At 37.9% G+C, this 18,808-nt stretch overlaps 1 protein-coding gene across 1 annotated transcript in view; it reads left to right on the top strand.

Moving 5' to 3' along the window:
* Positions 1-18,808, top strand: part of LOC150076225 (copine-8-like) — a 324,722-nt gene that overhangs the window by 106,910 nt on the left and 199,004 nt on the right. The window contains exon 6 of the mRNA XM_090387972.1: positions 11,557-11,633. Within this exon, the coding sequence (XP_090244098.1) occupies positions 11,557-11,633 (77 nt within the window). The remainder of the gene's footprint in view (positions 1-11,556; positions 11,634-18,808) is intronic.

Raw genomic sequence — 18,808 nt, forward strand, 5'->3', positions numbered from 1 at the left:
GCTAAGAAAGCTCCAGGTCCTGATGGTATTTCTCCACTTGTTCTCAAAACCTGTGCTCCTGAACTTACTCCTGTTCTTTGCCACCTTTTTTCACTTTCTTATTCCAAAGGTGTTTTTCCTTCTGCTTGGAAATTTGCTCATACCCAGCCAGTTCCTAAAAAAGGTGACAAATCCCTCCCATCTAATTATCATCAAATTGCAATTACTTCTACTCTTTCTAAAGTAATGGAGAAATCAATTAACTGCCAACTCTTAAACTACCTAGAAACCTTCCATCTGATCAACTATTGCCAGTATGAATTCCGTCAGTGTCGATCCACTGGTGATAATCTAGCTCATGTTACCCATTTATGGACAAATTCAGTGGAAAAGTACAGTGAAACAAGCAGTTCTCTTGACATCTCAAAAGCTTTCAATCGCGTTTGGCATAAAGGTCTTCTAAACAAGCTTCCTTTTTATGGTTTGCCAGCTGTGTTTTGTAATTGGTTATCCAGTTATCTGATCGCTCACTGAGTGTGATGGTAGATGGCTCTCTGTTTTCTAACTTCTCCACTAATGCTGGTGCTCCCCCAAGGTTCAGTTCTTTCCCCCAACTCTTTTCCTCTTGTATATTAATGACCTTCTTCCATTGACTGGAAATCCTATCCATAGTTTTGCCGATGATAGCACATTGCATTCCACTTTCCATTTTGAGAAACCTTGCACTGCTCAATCAGCTTCAACTTTTCAGATATCCTCTGCCAATTCCTTAAATGCCAATATTCAGGTATTTCTCCAGTGGGGCAAAGGCAACTTAGTTGATTTCAATCCTTCTATAACTCAGTCTTGCCATATATATTTACAAAAAGGATTCTGCTGCTCCTATGCTTATCTTTGTCGACACTCCAGTTTCTAGGCAAGATGATATATCTCTTTTGGGGATTACCCTGACTTCTAATCTCTCTCTCTCTTGGCACAAGCACATTACAAATATTGCTTCCTCTGCATCTAAAAATCTTGGTTTTCTCTTTTGCTCTCTGCGTTACTTTTCTTCCAAATAGCTGTTCACTCTGTACAAATCGCAAATCCCTCCCTCCCACCATGTAATATTGTTCCCACATCTTGGGTGGTGCCCCTAAAACCTCTCTCAGGCTTCTAGATTCCATTCAGAAGAGGGCAGTTAGGTTAATTAATGACTCATCTTTAACAGTCTCCCCACTCACTGTCTCATAGACGTACTGTTTCTGCTGCATCTCTTTTCTACAGATACTTTCGTGGGCACTGTTCTTCTGAAATAGCGTCTGTAATTCCCACTCTTTCTTTCAAAACAATCCGAACATGTGCTAACACCAACAAACATCCATTTACTGTCCAACTTCATACTCACAGAACCAACTTTTCATTTTCCTCGTTTATTCATTCAACTGCCATTTTCTGGAACAACCTTTCTTCGTATGTATTTCCTGTAAATTACAGTCTACAGAAGTTCAAGTCTAATGTCAACAAATATCTTCTCTCGTCTTCTCAACCTCCACCCCAAGCACAGTACTAAGTACTATAGGTTCTAATACCTCTTGCGTTTGGGGTTTTCATAAAAAAAATCGTTTTAATACGGAAGTGTTCTATGTATCATATTGAGGTAAACCTCTCTTATTCTTTTACAAACTGCAACAATTTGTACAGCAGTATTTTATATGGAACAATATCGAAAGGTTTTCTGAAATCAAAGAATATGAAGTCAGAATTATTTTTTGCGTCCAAATTGTTTCTTAATGTGTCATTGTATCCAATCATATTTGTCAGACAATAGTACCTTTAACAAATCCATGCTGTTGATGTCCTCACGTGTAGCACTGTTGGTTGGGTGGAAAAGACCTTAGTTTGCATCCCATCAATGAGGGGAAGAATTTTTATAGACCTTTTTCACAATGTCAATGAATTAATCTGTCTCAGATGAGATTAGCATGGTTTTTTTCTTCCTGGAAACTAGTTTTTCATCCAGCAAACAGAAAAATTGACCACAATTTTTTTGTTTGCAATATATGGCCTTAGTTGCTGGTGTGCCTAAAACCCTACTACAACAACAACAACCATGAAGTGACTGCCCTGTAACTGCATTGTGTCTGAAGACTGTTTGCATGCATTTTTGCAGAAAGCACAATCTTCACCCCAAACCTGAATTGAGGCTTGGACTTAATGCTATTCCAGTAGTACTTGAGACTAGATTTTTGGGGTTCGTATTTGATAAAAAGTTGACCTTTCTACAGTAGATTCGTGCCTGAAGTTTCTGCCAAGATGTCTAGTTTTCAAGCTGCGAAACCCACATATTTGAAGTCTTTCCTCATACGGATGCCCCTTTTCCGATCTGACCAGGTGAGTTACCCATTTTTGGACCCTTTCAAGAAGCTCGATGCCTTTTTTTTTTTTTTTTTAGGTGTGGTCTCCATACTTGAACACAGTGTGTGGTCCAAGCATGGTCTAACAATAGCCTTATATAATGGGATTAGGACGTCCTTATCACTACTAGAAAACATTCAATAAATCATTGATAGGACACCATGGGCTTCCCTTGCAACCTGTCTACAATGCTTGGAAAATTTGATGTCTGACTGTATCATAACTCCCAAGTCCTTTTCTTCCACTACTGGCTTTAGTTCAACTCCACCAAGTGTATAAGTTATTTTGGGGTTACTGTTCCCCAGGTGTTGAGACCTTGAACTTTGCTGGATTGAAGCAAAGTTGCCACTTTTCTGACCACCGATCGTGGGAACGAGAGTATCTCCATGTGGGCGAAGATTTTATGGCGGCAGCTAACAGAGAAGTTTTTCTTAAATTTTTCTGTTTTATTGACTTAATTGGCAAATTAATTTATTTTCTAGAAGTATAAAAGTAGCTTTATATTCCTAGTAATGCAACTTAGTTTATTTTAAATTTAGATAGAGATTTTATAGGTTATTACTTAGTAGTAGTAGAGGCATGTGATGCAAGCATATGTAGCATCAACCAAAAAAAAAAAACATTTCACACATTCATTCTCTCTAAAGGTTTGTCCAGTTCTTCCTTGAATTTATTTAAGATATCCACTTCCACAACGACAGATGGAAATTCGCTCCAGCAATCAACTACCCGCTGGCTAAAGGAAAATTTCTGCACATCTATTCTACAACTGTCTTTCCTCAGTTTGAATTTATGCCCCCTCAGGTTCGTAATCTGAGCAAATGGAAGAATCCCATCAGAATTGAGCCTACTCAACCCATTCATGGCCATACACACGTCAATCAGATCACCTCATAAGTGCCTAGTCGCCAGACACTGCAATTTGCAGAACTTAAGCCTTTCTTGGTAAGAGGACCCTTTAGTTCCCCTCACAAATCTTGTAGCCCATCTTCCTGCTACCAGATATGGGGTCCACTGAAAACTCCTGCATGAAGTTCAGCATCACTTATGTCTGAAAATTTTGAAATGACCTACCAAAAAACAGCCTTCCTCTTTTGCCTATGTCCTTAACAAACTTAACTTGACTATTATCCAAGAAGCTCAGCTAGCACCTTCATATCACTACAGACTATCCACTCATGATTACACTATTTCACTTATTCTGGCAAGAATTTAGACCATTGCAAGTTTACTCTAGGTGTACAGAATACGCATCCAGCACTGATGGTATCAGGTTCCTATTATGTATCAGAACTCTTCTTAAGCTCATTAACAATGACGAGGCTGGCGAGGCTAGTGGAAGCCAGAATTCAAAGCCGCTAAGTTGACTTTTTTTTATTTATTGGTTTGATATCATTGTTAGTATTAGTAGAGGTACATGATGTAAGAAAGCAAGCATATGTAGCATCAGCCAAAAAAAACCATTTCATGCATTCATTCCCTCTAAACATGTGTCATGTTCCTCCTTGAATTGGCGCCTCCATAGCCAGGTGGGTAGGAGCAGCAGTGCACAGCACATGCTTCTTGATTAGACCGGGGTTCAAGCCTGTGGGCCACCAAATATGGCGGATGCGGAAAGGTCAGGGAATGACCACCGCATATCCCCGGAGCAATATGGCCTTGGTTGCTAATGCTCCTAAAAACCAAATAACAACATAACATAACAATAACCTCCTTGAATTTATTTAAGCTATTAACTTCCACAATGACAGATGGAAATTTGTCCAGCAATCAACAACCCACTGGCTAAAGGCAAATTTCTGCACATCTGTTCTTTAACTGTCTTTCCTCAATTTTAATTTATGCCCCCCCCTCAGGTTCGTAATCTGAGCAAGAGGAAGAATCGCATCAGAATTGAGCCTGCTCAATCCATTCAAGGCCTTATACATCTCACTCAGATCACCTCGCACGTGCCTAGTTCTTAGAAGTTGCAATTTGCAGAACTTAAGCCATTTTTGGTAAGCCACCCCTTTGTTCCCCTCACCAACCTTGTCACCCTTCTCTGTACATGCTCAAGAAACTCTACATCCTTCCTAAAATGAGGTCTCTAGACCTGTACACAGTACTCAGGCATGGCCTGGCCATTGCCTTATACAAATGGATAATCACCTCCTTTTCTGTACTAGTAAAATTTCTGTATATCATTGACAATACCCCATGACCATGTCTGTCTGGCAGCCTGTCTGCACTGCTCAGAAAATTTCATATCTGACTGCACAATTACTCCCAGGTCTTTTGCATTTTATACTACCCTAAATATAGCACCACACAGTTGGTATGTTACTCTGGGGTTACTGCTACCCATATGCAGTACTTTGCATTTGTCAATGTTAAACTTTAGTTGCCACTTCTTAGTCCATCTGCCCAACTTTTCTAATTCCTGTTGCAGTAGCACACTGCCATTACTGTTATTAACAACCCTGCCAACCTTTGTATCATCTGCAAATTTCAACATTAAAAAGCCTGGTATACCTTCATCAATATCATTGATAAATATAAAAAACAGTGGGCCCAACGCCAAACCCTGGGGACACAACTAATAACATTAGTCCATGAAGAGCAGCATCGATTGATTACCACTCTGTCTTCTCCCTGTCAACCTCCCTTTTATCTATTATAGCGACTTACCCTTAATACCATTCTGCTCCAATATGTACAGTAATCTTCCATGCGCTACAGTGTCTAAAGCTTTCCCGAGTTCCAAGTATATGATATCAAAATTATTTTTTGCATACAATTCCTTTGTATCCACATCATAGTATCCTATCAAAATTTGTCAGACAAGGTTTTCCCTTAACAAACCCGTGCTGTGTCTGAATTATTACTGCAGTCCAGTGTAGATGATCCTGTAATGCACCTTTAACCAGTGACTCCATTATTTTCCCCTTATCAGAAGTTAAAATAACTGGTCTGTAATTACTCGTATCACCCTTAGTTTCCCCCTTTGTGAATTGGCGATAAATTTGCACATCTCCAGACTGTGGGGACCTCCCCTTGAGTCCAAGGATGCTCTCACAATTATGGGTAAGAGTTTGCTTACTACCTCTGCTGCCTTCTTTAATATAACTGGATAGATCCCATCCACCCCGGGTGCCTTTCTTATGTTTAACTTCAACAATTTCTGCTCCACTTTGCTCTCAGTTATTAGAAAATCATTAAGCACCCTGTTACAGTTCGATAAACTTCTAGCATTCTCCTCCCTTAATAAATCCTCATGTAAATGTAAAATACTCATTCAGATTGTCTGCTGTCTGAGCAGGATCATCATCATTCGAACCATCAATATTAAGTGGACCAATCTGATTCATCCCCTTCCTTCTAAAGTTTTTGTAACTAAAGTCCTTGCTGTTTTTCTTACCAGTTTTGCCAAAGATTTCTTGTAATCTGCCTTCGCTTCCTTAACCTCCTTTGTTACTTGATTCCAGACTAGCTTATATCTGCCACAGGCTTCTGTGTTGCCTGATAATTTATATGCATCCCATGCATTTTTCTTCTCTGCCACAAGTCTCATTAGGTCATCTGACATCCATTTAGGCCTAAACCTTGAACAGTATTTTTTAATCGGTTTGAAAAACTTAGTTCCACGATTTCTTCCTTGAATGCTTCCCGTTTAGAATTTGCTGTTGGTAACATTATCAGTTGGTCCCCCTGTACAGAATTTAAAAACTGTCTGAAACCACTGTAGTCACTTCTGCAAAAGCCAAAACCCTTCCCTTTACCCCTGATGATAGTTAAGTCTTTAAGTAAATCTCACATGAGTTCTCTGTGATCACTATGCCTAGTGGTTCCTTTATCTGCAAATTTTTAATGCATGAATATCACTTGACCTAGTAATACCTTTGACATGGTTATCACACGATAACCAGGTCAAGAGTATTATTCTCTCTGGTTGCCTCTCTAACAATTTTTGTGGAATACAGTCATCCAATAAATCCACAAACGTCTTGCTGGTGTGCTAGTGACCAATTCACAAATTCCAGTCAATATCTGAGAAGTTAAAATCCCCCATTATTAGCCAAACTGATATACTGGCCCAATATATTTCTCCTTACAGTTGTTCATTGTACTCATCAGTCATTAGGCCTATAACTAGGATTGCCAGATTTCTATGACTGGATTAAAGGACATGTCAGATTTCTGACTGGATTAAACGACACTCAATTAATGCTACCACTGTCCAACTCTCACTCCATGTGCTCTCACCACAATAAAGGAAAATTGAATAATTAAACATTTTGTTTATATTTTTTAGATTTTGGTTTAAAAATTAGTTTTCATATTGATTATAAATTTCTGCAAATTTTAGTTTAATTTAAAATATTTAATGGTAAACCATGAATTTCTATGGGGAAGGAGGATTGACATATAAGGATAATGGACGATATGAAAAGCATGAATTTATTCAAATATTTTAATGCAAGTTTAGTGCATTATTTGGCCTTAAGCTAAAGTAATTTTAGGTAGGTGAAAAAAAAGCAAAAAAACCATACTGGTTTAATAGCTGGAAATCATTCCCATTGAACATATTTTTTTTATTTTGTACATCATTTTTAATTTTCTCAGAGAAATCTAAACAATTATCTTTAAAATTTAAGTAGATCATTAGTTCGCTTTTTATGAGTGAAACTGAACATCTATTTTGCCCATCCCTCCACTTTGAGTTCATTACACTAAAAATTCTTTCTGAATTTGCCGAAGTCCCCGGCACCGAAAAAACATACGAAATGATCTTGAAAATATTTGAAAGCTTAAAATCAATACTTTTCAAAATTAAATGCCATTGTCTCAAAGTACTTGAACAAGTTTTAAATTTTTTAGGGGTTGACACAGTTTCATAATTTGTTTTCATTACTGAAACATCATCAAATAAATCATTCATATCTAACCTTAGTTTTTCTATTAATTTAAAATATTCTGCTACTTCAACAAATGAGTCCTAGTTAGGACAACCATTTTTAAATCTTAATTTGCTGAGTTTCAAAAAAGGGAGTATTTTCATTAAAATTAAATTTCTTTCCTAAATATTTCAATGCAGCATTATAAAATGCTTCGAAATCATTTATTATTGTGCTTTTAACTATAGGGTCTAATTTCTGAAACTGCTTATGAACTTGATACCCAAAAATTCTTGATCAAGATGATTCTTCAGTGAATTTTTTAGATCATTCATTATATAAAAAAAATCACTGGCACACATTTCATTCTTTTCAAGCTCTTTTATTGCTTTGCAAATTATTATGCCTCCTACGCCTGTGTGGAAATCTGCCACTGCCATTATGAGGCACAGGCATTGAAAAATGAAAATAAAGGACAAATTGCATCCTTTCTCGTTTCAATAAAGGACAAGGACAGTTTGCTAAAATAAAGGATCGTCCTTTGAAATAAAGGACATCTGGAAACCCTACCTATAATAAACTCCTACTCTCATTTTTGCTTTCACAGTGCTTATGTCACACCTAACTGAGTCAACACTGCACTTTCCAACCATGTCCTTTGGCTGCACTTCCTTAGATTTTATGTGTTTCTTAACTAATAGCATAATCCCTCCTCTCTTTCTGTACACATTGTATTCCCCAAATTCCAATTTTGCATTCGTTATAGGTGGTTGGCTGAACAAGTCAGTGAGGGTATAGTGGAGCAGGCTGGATGAAGTTTGTGACACCACATCTCTGATATCCCAACAATATCTGCCTTTGACGTTTTGATGCTCTATGGCTACTGCTATCTTTTATTCTATGAATCCACCTCAAGCTAGCAGTTTTCCTACCCACCTTGCCTTGATAGCATCAGCCAGCAGTTTAGCAGTTTTCCTACCCACAGTGCCCTGATAGCATCAGCGAATATTCTTGCACCCCCTTCTATTTAAGTGTATTCCATCCCTGTAGAAGCAGTCTGTCCTGTTAACAAGCACATTGATGGAACCTTGTACTGTTTTAAACTTTCCACCATTTTTGTGTTATATTAGATCAATATGGAATAGTGTAACATATATCTTGAACTTAATAGCGTAAGGTATAACGTAAAACTAGATAGTGTAATAAGTAGCACTGTATTAGGAATGTGTTAGCTTAGTATGGTATTGTAAATTTATCAATTAAATTTATAAATCTTATTAATTTTTATTGTTAATTTATTTGTAGTTAAATGGAAATCATGCCCCAGACTAAAGCAGCAAAGCAACATGCTCAAAGCAGAAGTACTGTGGTTTGGGGTGATTCTCCAATGCATCACAGTAAAAAAAAATGTGCAAAATGTGAAATGTTTGCAGTCTTTCTGGAACAGGACATCATCTAGCCATGGAGTATGTCTTTGTGAGTGCTAGGTGCCAACTCGGCATTCTGAATGGGGTCTATGAGAGTTTGAAGAGTCGGGTAGATGCCCTCGAAGGAATTAAAAATGTGGGGGGGCCCATTAAGCTCTCAGCTGCTGAACTCAATGCTAGAGCTCACTCTTGTGCACCAAGCAACATAGCGACAATCTTCAGGGCCTAGGCCTCGTTTAAACTGAAAATGAAGCCTCCCATTAATGGGGGACCCCAATCCGAAGAGGGGCCTCATTTTCAATGTAAATATTTTTTAAAGTAGTGATAAAAATTTCTAATAATAATAACAGTTTATATATATATATATTTTTTTTTTTTTTTAAAGGGACCTCAAATTTAAATATGGCTGGGGTCCTATTTCATCCTTAATCAGCCCCTGTTCAGGGCAGGATGTGCTGGTCCCACAGGAGATAGTTATTATCAGTGACACAATTGTCGGGGAAACTGGAAATATATTGTGCAAAAAGGATAGGTGGTATAGGACCAGGGTATGTCTGCCAGGGGCAAAAGTTAATGACATTGTAGAGCAGATATCATCTTTTAAGGGTACAAAAAGGTGATATCAGTGATATCATTCACTTTGGCACTAATGATATTAAGAGTAGGAGACCGGTGGAATTACTTACCAAGTACAGGTCACTGTTGAAAAAAAGCCGTGAATTAGGGTTGAATTTGAAAGTGTCTGCCTAGAGACGATAGGAGGGAGTATATGATGAGAGCCTTGTCAATCAATTCAGCCCTGAAGAGATTGTGCAAGGCTTATGGGTTAGAATTTTTCTCGGTGTGGTCTGTACTTGTTAACAGGAGTGATTGCTTCTACAGGGATGGGATACACTTAAATAGACAGGGTGAAAGAATATTTGCTGATGCTATTGAGGCAATGTTAGGTGGGTCTGAAAACTGATAGCTTGGGAGAGGTGTTGATATTTTTGAGTTTGTGAGAGGTCTGTATGAGGATCACAGACTTAAAATCAGGATGGAGTGGGGAAAAGACTTGAACCCTTCCTAAAGACTTATTATTGCAAAATTTCACATCCAGTTAACAGTAGGTGAATCACTTCGTCATTTATTGAAACCACCATACAATAGGAGGATGATAAAGAGTAATACCAATGTTTGCTAAGGCTTATGTTAGCTTTAATAACTCCTAGAGTTTTATTAGCATATAAAACATGTTCAAACAGAAATCACAAAGCCATTCATTCCCTTTCAAACTCACAATATTGTGCTACATAGTGTGTGTGTGTGTGTGTGTGTGTGTTTTTTTTTTTTTTTTTTTTTTTGTAGTTGTTGGCGCATCGACTTCTGTGGCCATAATGCACCTCCCAAGGTTTTTGCAGTACTTTGATCCAAGCCCGAGGCGGGATTCGAACCCGCGACCTTTGGGTTGCTAGGCAGGCACTTTACCCACCCGGCTAGCCCGGTCGGCGTGTGTGTGTGTGTGTGTGTGTGTGTGTGTGTGTGTGTGTGTGTGTGTGTGTGTGTGTGTGTGTGTGTGTGTGTGTGTGTGTGTGTGTGTGTGTGTGTGTGTGTGTGACATATGCTCAAGAAACAGTGTTCCTGTTGTATTATACCTGCTGTAAGATTTGTTGGTGGCATTGTAGCCTATTTCACATAGTATAGTGTAGGTCAAGAGTCACCAATTAGTTTTATTTGGTGAACTATTATAGCTCATTACAGTCCAGATCCTTTATTGGCATAAAAGTAATAAACATTTATTATTAATCATTACAGAATCCTTTTATTAATTGCAATTGTGTTATGATTCTACACAATGTTTTGAGATAATATTTCTAATTATATTGAAGATGTGTTCATAAAGAAATAATTTTCATTATATACTTAATTAAATAGTATTTACACATGCGTATCTGTCATCAGAACTGTGGAAATCTACAGAGAGGTGAGAATGTACCTTCCATCATTCGCTAATATTGGGCTTGTTAAATATTACAATTGTTCATTTAATTAATAATTGTATCATAATATAAAATTACATATGTATATCAGAATATACATATCCTACAATCCTACGTGGCATCGATAATGACAAAACATTCGATATAATGTTATCAGTTGGTGTCGTGTTTTTTTTTTTTCCCCACCAAATTATGAGACTTACAAAATTTCAAAAATAAGTTAGTTTAACTTATTTACAAATTATTAACTTTGGTTCAGATCACTTGTAGTCCATGGAAACTCAATGGTAATTCAGATATGGACCAAGGCATGCCAGTTGGTTACTTTGATTTAGCTTACTATGATCTCTTAGACCAGTGGTTTTCAACCGAGATGCCGCAACATTCCAGGGTTGCCACGTAATTTGGATTTAAGTTACTTAAACTTATTTTTTTTTAAATTTATATGTTTATTTCATTATAAAAAAGTGTACAGTATCTTTTTAATTTTGTGGTGATCTATAATTGATGTTTACTTAGTACCTCTATATAAAGAATAAAATTATTATATACTGTATATATATATAATTTGTATTATGAAATGTAATTTTTATAATTATATTATTGTAATAACTATCATATAACATATATTTTTTAATATTAGATATATACTCGTGTGTGTACACACACACACAGAGGAAGAGAATCGTATCTAATGGGCAGAAAATTGAGTAGGGGTGCTGCAAAATAAAATAAAATTACTTAGGTGTACCGTTGTTAAAAAAAAGGTTGAAACCACTGTCTTAGACAGTTCTGCTCTACTTTGCATTGCAGCTTTGTCCCACCGTGTGCATGCACACTTGCACCCACATTTGCTATGGTTCATTTACATCTCTCTGCTAATTTTTGCTTTTATTTTAGGATTTCCTTGGATATATGGAGTGCACTCTTGGTGAAATTATTGCATTTCGGGGTAATCAATTTAAAAGAGATCTTAGGTAGGTCCTTGTTAATCATTTTTATAATTTTGGATTGCAGATTATATATTTTAATTATTCAAGCATTGTGCTGTTATTTACATTTGAGCACATTCAGAAATCTGATAAACGATAAAATCTCAGGTACAACAATTTTTGTACAAATTTTACTGCAGTGAATATTGTTCAAAATTGTTTTAAAAGAACATTATTTGTTAATATAATCTGTGACACTCTTATGATGTACAGAAGTAATTTTGACTTTATTTTGACAGTGTTGACTTTAAAATCAATAATAAGTAAATATATTTTTGTACTTTTTTATTTATTGCATTTTTGAAAGCATATTTTATTTATAATACCATTATATTTTAATAAACGACACATCCAGAAATATAGCACATAAGTTGCAGCCTATTATTAATTTTCACATAATTAATATATACATCTTATTTTTAATGTTTAACTTTTTTGAACATTAAAAATTACATATCTGTGACTGTGTAGTTTCAGCCTGTATTGCAAAGTTATATTGCATTGCTAATTGTAGCCATTCAATCAGAATAGTAGTGGAGAAGGTATAATTTATCATTAATTTTCATGTCTTAATGTATAAATTTTTATTTTTAATGTTTAACATTCATTTTCATTAAAAATTACACATTTTTAGATAAATACATGTTTTCCATAAATGTGTAATTTCAGTCGGATTGTGTCAAAGTTGATTACTAATTTTTACACTTTTGATGAATGACCTTAAGTTGCAACAAATATGAGATCTGTTTTATATTTTCCTTGTGTTATTTGTGGAATTGAGAAGTATTAGTATTAGCAAATAATGCAAGAAAGCAAGCTCAGCATCAGCAAAAAGAAAAATATTCCCATGTTGCCCATCCATCCCCCCTAAACAGTTTGTCTAGATCTTCCTTGAATTTCTCCAAACTACCTATTTTACAACAATCTATCCTGCAGCTATCCTTTAATTTGAATTACCTCTGGTAGTATATGGATCTCTTTCAATTGGTCATGCTGAGGAGTGACATGAAGCAATGATAGGCAAGCCTAGCTCCTCCCACTCATTACTTTTCCACACAATTACACACCTTACAAATAGCTGACTTTTTCTGAGGGTTCTGGAGATTTACCTGAAAAGAGGAAAATATAAATCTTTGGAATACCTACCAAATAGTGGCATAACATAACCCGAACTAATGTAACCTAACCTATTTAAGAAAGCTAAGCATCCTTGGAAATGGAAGCTACTCATGATTTTCGGAATCTCTCCCAAATAGTGGCATAACCTAACCCATTTAAGAAAACTAAGCATCCTTGGAAATGGAAGCTAATTGGAATCTATTCCAAATAGTGGCCTAACATGATATAATGTAACTTAACCTATTTAAGAAAATTAAGAAAAAAATGGAATAAAAACACTAACTTGATGTCACTGTCTTGTACATTGCACACATTATGGCTAGTCACAGTCCATCGGTTCAAAAACTGCATTCACAGCAGTGAAAAATTGCTTCATCATGTTGATACAATGTGTGCGACTTCTATACCACATACACTTGGCAAAGTAAGAGTCAAACAGATTTCTTGCAGGTCAGTTCGTCTTGGCAGCACTCTATGAACCCACAATACTGTTGGTGTTCTTGTCTGTTTCAGGAACACTTAAATGAAGCGAGTGATTCACAGAAATATGCTAAAAACCTTTGTGCCCTAGGCAGTCATATGACTTCCAGTGATCCAGTACTAAAGTAATACCTTTACTTTAACACCTTTACAAATACCTTTAGTAATACCTTTACAAACTGAAAGTCTTAATAATGTTTAGAAGGAGATCTTTATTCATGTTTTCAACGATTTTGTAAAAGCGCTGTATGGAACTCCACTGAACTCCGCTAAACACCAATCTCCCATTCGTGCACTTTCCGCTATTGTACTTCCTCTTCCCAGACTTAATCTCATCGCAACAACTATACCAACACTACTAAGCATGCAACTTTCTCTCACACATAGCTCCATACACCTTCCAACAAAAGAAAAGCTCCTCCAGTCAGCCATGGTGGTGGAACTTGCACCCAACTCTTGCTCTCACACTTTTTCTCTGCAACTTTCTTTCACACATAGCTGCACACACACACACACACACACACACCTTCCAACAAAAGAAAAGTTCCTCCAGTCAGCCATGGTGGTGGAACTTGCACCCAACTCGTGCATCACAAATTCACATGCCACTTTCTGAACCCAGTAATAGTCAAAAGAAGCACATAAATCATTTGTAACGTGCTTTCTGAGAACCCTGACCCCTTTTTGTACTTACCTTTTCACGATATGAGCATTTACTCTGCATTTCCACCCATACCCATTCCTAACATCCTTTCACTCATCACATTCCATGACTGTGACTGATTGGATGAGCTTTTTTCAGGTGTGCGTAGTGGAGAGAAAACCGATAGCAAGGGGGTGGATAACACAGACTAATACATTAATTAGAGTTGCAAGCAAAGGTGAAAGTGATTTGTGCACTGCATATATTGGAACATGCAGTATGGAAAGCAAGGTGTCGGAGATTTCAAGCCCTGTGGGGGGGGGGTCATCATGGAACAAGTAAATACACAGGCCATGTTAGGATAACCGAGAATAAAAAGAGGTACTTATAAGACATTCTGATTTACTGGCCTACTCTATTTCTCTGTACAGTTGTTTGTTGTTTATCAGAGTCGTTAGGCCTATAACACACTCATACTCATTTTTCCTTTCCCGGCGCTTATGTCACACCAAACTGGCTCAATGTTGCACTGGCAACCCATGTTAACTGTATATACACTGACTTAGATTTTGTTTCTTAACTAACAGCATAACCCTTTTTCCTTTCTTATCTTGTCTATCCTTTCTGTACACATTTTACTTCCCAAATTCCAATTTTGCATTCCTTATATCTGTCTGATATCCCAACAATATCCACCTTCGATGTCTTGACCAGAATTTCAAATTCATTAAATTTATTTACTATACTTCTAGTATTGGTGTACGTGCAAGTATACATGCACCTATTTTACTATTAGTTACCTTAACACAGCCCATATGTTTACTTGTTCCATGATAATGCCCCATAGTTCTAGAAATATCCAGCATCTTGCTTTCCAGGGTGCTGCTCATTCCAATAAAAACAGTACAAGAATCACTTTCACTTCCACCTGCAGCTAAAACTGCAGCTATTATCAATCCACTGCAGGATGGAAGCCTTCACAACAATTCATGCTGAGGGAACACTGGACCATAATCTGCCACCACGCTGGTCCACTTCAGGTTGGCAGATCGACCATATTCAGGGGCTTGAACCCCTGTCTACTCAAAGAGCATGTGTTACTGCACTCCCACTCCTGACCACTCAGCTACGGAGGGGGGTACCTGCAGCTACTGTTAACCTATTAGCCTGTGAATTCCTCACCCCAATCTAGCAGCTTTCCGATCCACCTAACATTGCCTTGATAGCATTAGGAAATATTCTTGCACCCTTTCTGTTTAAGTGTATCCCATCCCTGTAGAAGCAATCTCTCCTGTAAACAAGCACAGACCACGCTGAGAAAAATTCTACATTAGCTTGCACAATCTCTCTCCAGGGCCAAATTTATTGATAAGGCTCTCATCATATACTCCCTCCTATCGTGTCTGGACAGAATTGGAGACACTTTCAAATTCAATCCTAATTTGTGACTTTATTTTTAACATTGTCTTATACTTGTTAAGTAAATTTGCAGATTTCCTACTCTTAATGTCATTTGTGCCAACATGTGCAACAACATCACCTTTCCTGCCCTTAACAGATGATATTTACTCTATAATGTCCTCAACTTTTGTCCCTGGCAGACATACCCTGGTCCTATTCCACCTAGCCTTTTTAAACAATATATTTCCCTTTTGCCTGACAATAGATCACAGACAATAACTAGGTCCTGTGGTACCAGCGTATTCTGTCTTGAAGATTGCCGTTGTGTTGCCTGATGTACATGAGTGAGCGCTAGAGTTCAATTGTTCAGCTGAGAACTTGATGGGTCCCCCATTTTAATTCGTTCGAGAGCATCTAACTTGCTCTTCAAGCTCTTAAAGACACCCATAAAAATGCTGAGTTGGCACCTAATTTCTTCACACTTTCTGCACCTAGAACACACAAAGACATCTTCCTTGGCTAGATCATTTCCTGTTTCAGAAAGTCCGCAAACATTTCACTATTTGCACATTTTTTTAGGCTGTGATGTATTGGAGAATCTCTACCTATGTATAAATATAGTGCAAGTGCATCAGAAATACATAGCTATATCTGAATAAATCAGAATATTAGTAAAACGGCATCGTTTTAAGTTATATCTCATATTGTGAATCCTTCACAACGAGTTGCCATGATATTGCACTACTTCGAATAAGTAACACTTCACCTAAGGAGAAGACTAATATTACTTATTCTCAGATGGATACCACCACCCAGACAGCACTGTTCTGAAATATGGTATGGGATAAAGATATCAGCTATCCTCAATATCCCTATAAGACTGAGCAAAGAAAAAAAGAGGTAGGAAAGTGATAGTAAGAGAGGGAGAGGAAAAGATGCCGCAGAAGAATGAAAGGGATAATTAGTTATAAAACTCAGAGCTCCATGCCCCGGCTGGGCAATGCGTCCCCCTGACAGGGACTGTTGTTACCCAGTCAGAGTCCTGCAAAGATGATTAATATCTTCCTCTGGTGCTGTTTTTGGCTCTTTAGCCTTCATCAGTGGGTAGATAGGCGTACTGGTTAGACCAGACGTGCTTTCCAGTTTCCGGATATTTCTATGGAATTAACCCTTCAGGGACCCTTTATTGGTCCTGATTTGGGACTATCTAGTGGCCTGTATGGCTTTAAAAAAAACCCCGAAAAGTGACAGTCGCCCTTATTCACTCATCTCTATATGACTCAACCCAATTGGGTTGCTCACTCGTCCACTGACACACTCCGAGGAAGGCCCAGTCCATGTGACCACCAAGTTGGCGGCCGCCTGGAGTTGGTTTGCTCTACATAGGTTCTAGGGTCATCTCCCTCTTACACACTCCTTTTACCACCTGCAGCTTTCAAAGCTTAGCAGCCATACATACAGGAGAGAGACCAAATGCCTGCAGCTGACTTGGTCCCTATCCCCTAATAACTAAGCTAATCTGGTTGGTATGTAACACCCCTAGCCTAGACTGATCATTACCATCTAAGCTGCACATATATGTTATTATCTATTAGTTGACATAGAGGTGTGGGGAAGCACCATAACTGTAAAAATCTTTGCCTTCTGAGTTGCAGTAACTCTAGTACCAAGAATCTTCTTATTGCAGCATGCTTCATTCGAAGGGCACATTTTGACACCTCCGCTGCAGAGTCTTCTTCTTTTCTTTTCCTGATTTTCCAAGCTTGATATTTACATTCATTTAGGAGGTATATCAGGATGCTCGTTGCTCTGGAAATCAGGGCTGAAAACTGTATAAATAGTACTTGTTCCCTAGTCAAGCGCGGTATTCTCATTGTTTTATGCACACTAATCCAGATGCGCTGAGTAACCAGACAAGAGAAAAATGCGTGTTCCACTGTTTCACATGCCTTACAATATAGACAGTCAACATTCGTATGCCCCTGGAATTTGGCTTAATTTTTTCCACTGGCAGGTGTCCGTGTATTATTCTCCCTGCCAGGTCTCTTCGTGACTCGTAACCTATGTGGTGATGTAGGTTACTCAACAAATGAGTCGTGTCCAGTCTCAGCCAGCTTCGTGGCACCGGTACTGCTGGTACATTCATATCGGATAACTTCCAATAAATTTCTGAAATCTTGAGCTTGTTTCCCATGTATAAGCCCCCTGCAGATAATTCTTGTAAATGCTTGATTACTAATTTGTAAAAAGGTGTTATTATCTCTACTGTTGGACCAGTATGTTCCTTTCCTGGCAATTCAGTGAACCTCCCCATATTATACTTTACTAAGGCAGCCGTTTCAGGACTATTTGGCCCTCCTTGGGTGGGTGGGTGGGTGGGTAGCTACCCGAGTGATGCAATGCTGGCGAACCAATTATGAAGTATAACTCCACAATATGAGAGATGGCTGATGGTGTGTCATGTATTTAGACTAGATTTAGGGCATAAGCCTCAAGTTATGGAGGAGTCTAGACTATGTATAAATATAGTGCACCGCATCAGAAATACATAGCTATATCTGAATAAATCAGAATATTAGTAAAACGGTATCTTTTTAAGTTATATCTCATATTGTGAATCCTTCACAACGAGTTGCCTTGATATTGCACTACTTTGAATAAGTAACACTTCACCTAAGGAGAAGACTAATGTTACTTATTCTCAGATGGATACCATCACCCAGACGGCACCATTTCCGGGCTCTTTGGCCCTTCTTCGGTGGGTGGGTAGGTACCCAAGTGATGCAATGATGGCAAAACAGTTATGAAGTATAACTCCACAATATGAGAGATGCCTGATGGTGTATCATGTATTTAGACTCAAGCGTTTAGGGCTTGAGTCTAAATTAGCATTAGTAGAGGCATATGATGCAAGCTTATGCAGCATCAGCCAAAATAAAAAAAAAAAAAAAAAACCCACTTCCACTTCACCCCTCCGTTCGTTCGAAATACCTGTCCAGCTGAGCCTTAAATTTATTTACACCATTAACTTCCACGACAAGGGATGGAAGTCTGTTCCACAAACCAACTACCTGCTGGCTAAAGGCAAATTTCCACACGTCTATCCTACATCTGTCGTTCCTCAATTTGAATTTATGCCCTCTCAGGTGATTATTCTGAGCAAGAGGAAGAATCCCATCGGCATTGAGCATGCTCAAACCATTCAAGGCTTTATACACCTCTATCAGATCACCTCGCTGGTGCCTAGTCTCCAGACACTGTAATTTGCAAAACTTAAGCCTTTCTTTGTAAGAGTACCCCTTTGTTCCATTCACTAATCTTGTTGCCCTTCTCTGTACTCGTTCCAGCAGCTGTACATTCTTCTTAAAATGAGGCCTCCAGACCTGTATACAGTACTCAAGGTGTGGCCTGACTCAACCATTGCCTTATACAAGGGAATAATCACCTCCTTATCCCTGCTAGAAAAATTCCTGTATATCATTGACAAGACACCATGAGCTACTCTTGCAGCCCGTCT

This window comes from Mastigoproctus giganteus, chromosome 13, assembly GCF_048544385.1.
Source record: "Mastigoproctus giganteus isolate SK-2022 chromosome 13, ASM4854438v1, whole genome shotgun sequence".
NCBI classification, from domain to species: Eukaryota; Metazoa; Arthropoda; class Arachnida; order Uropygi; family Thelyphonidae; genus Mastigoproctus; species Mastigoproctus giganteus.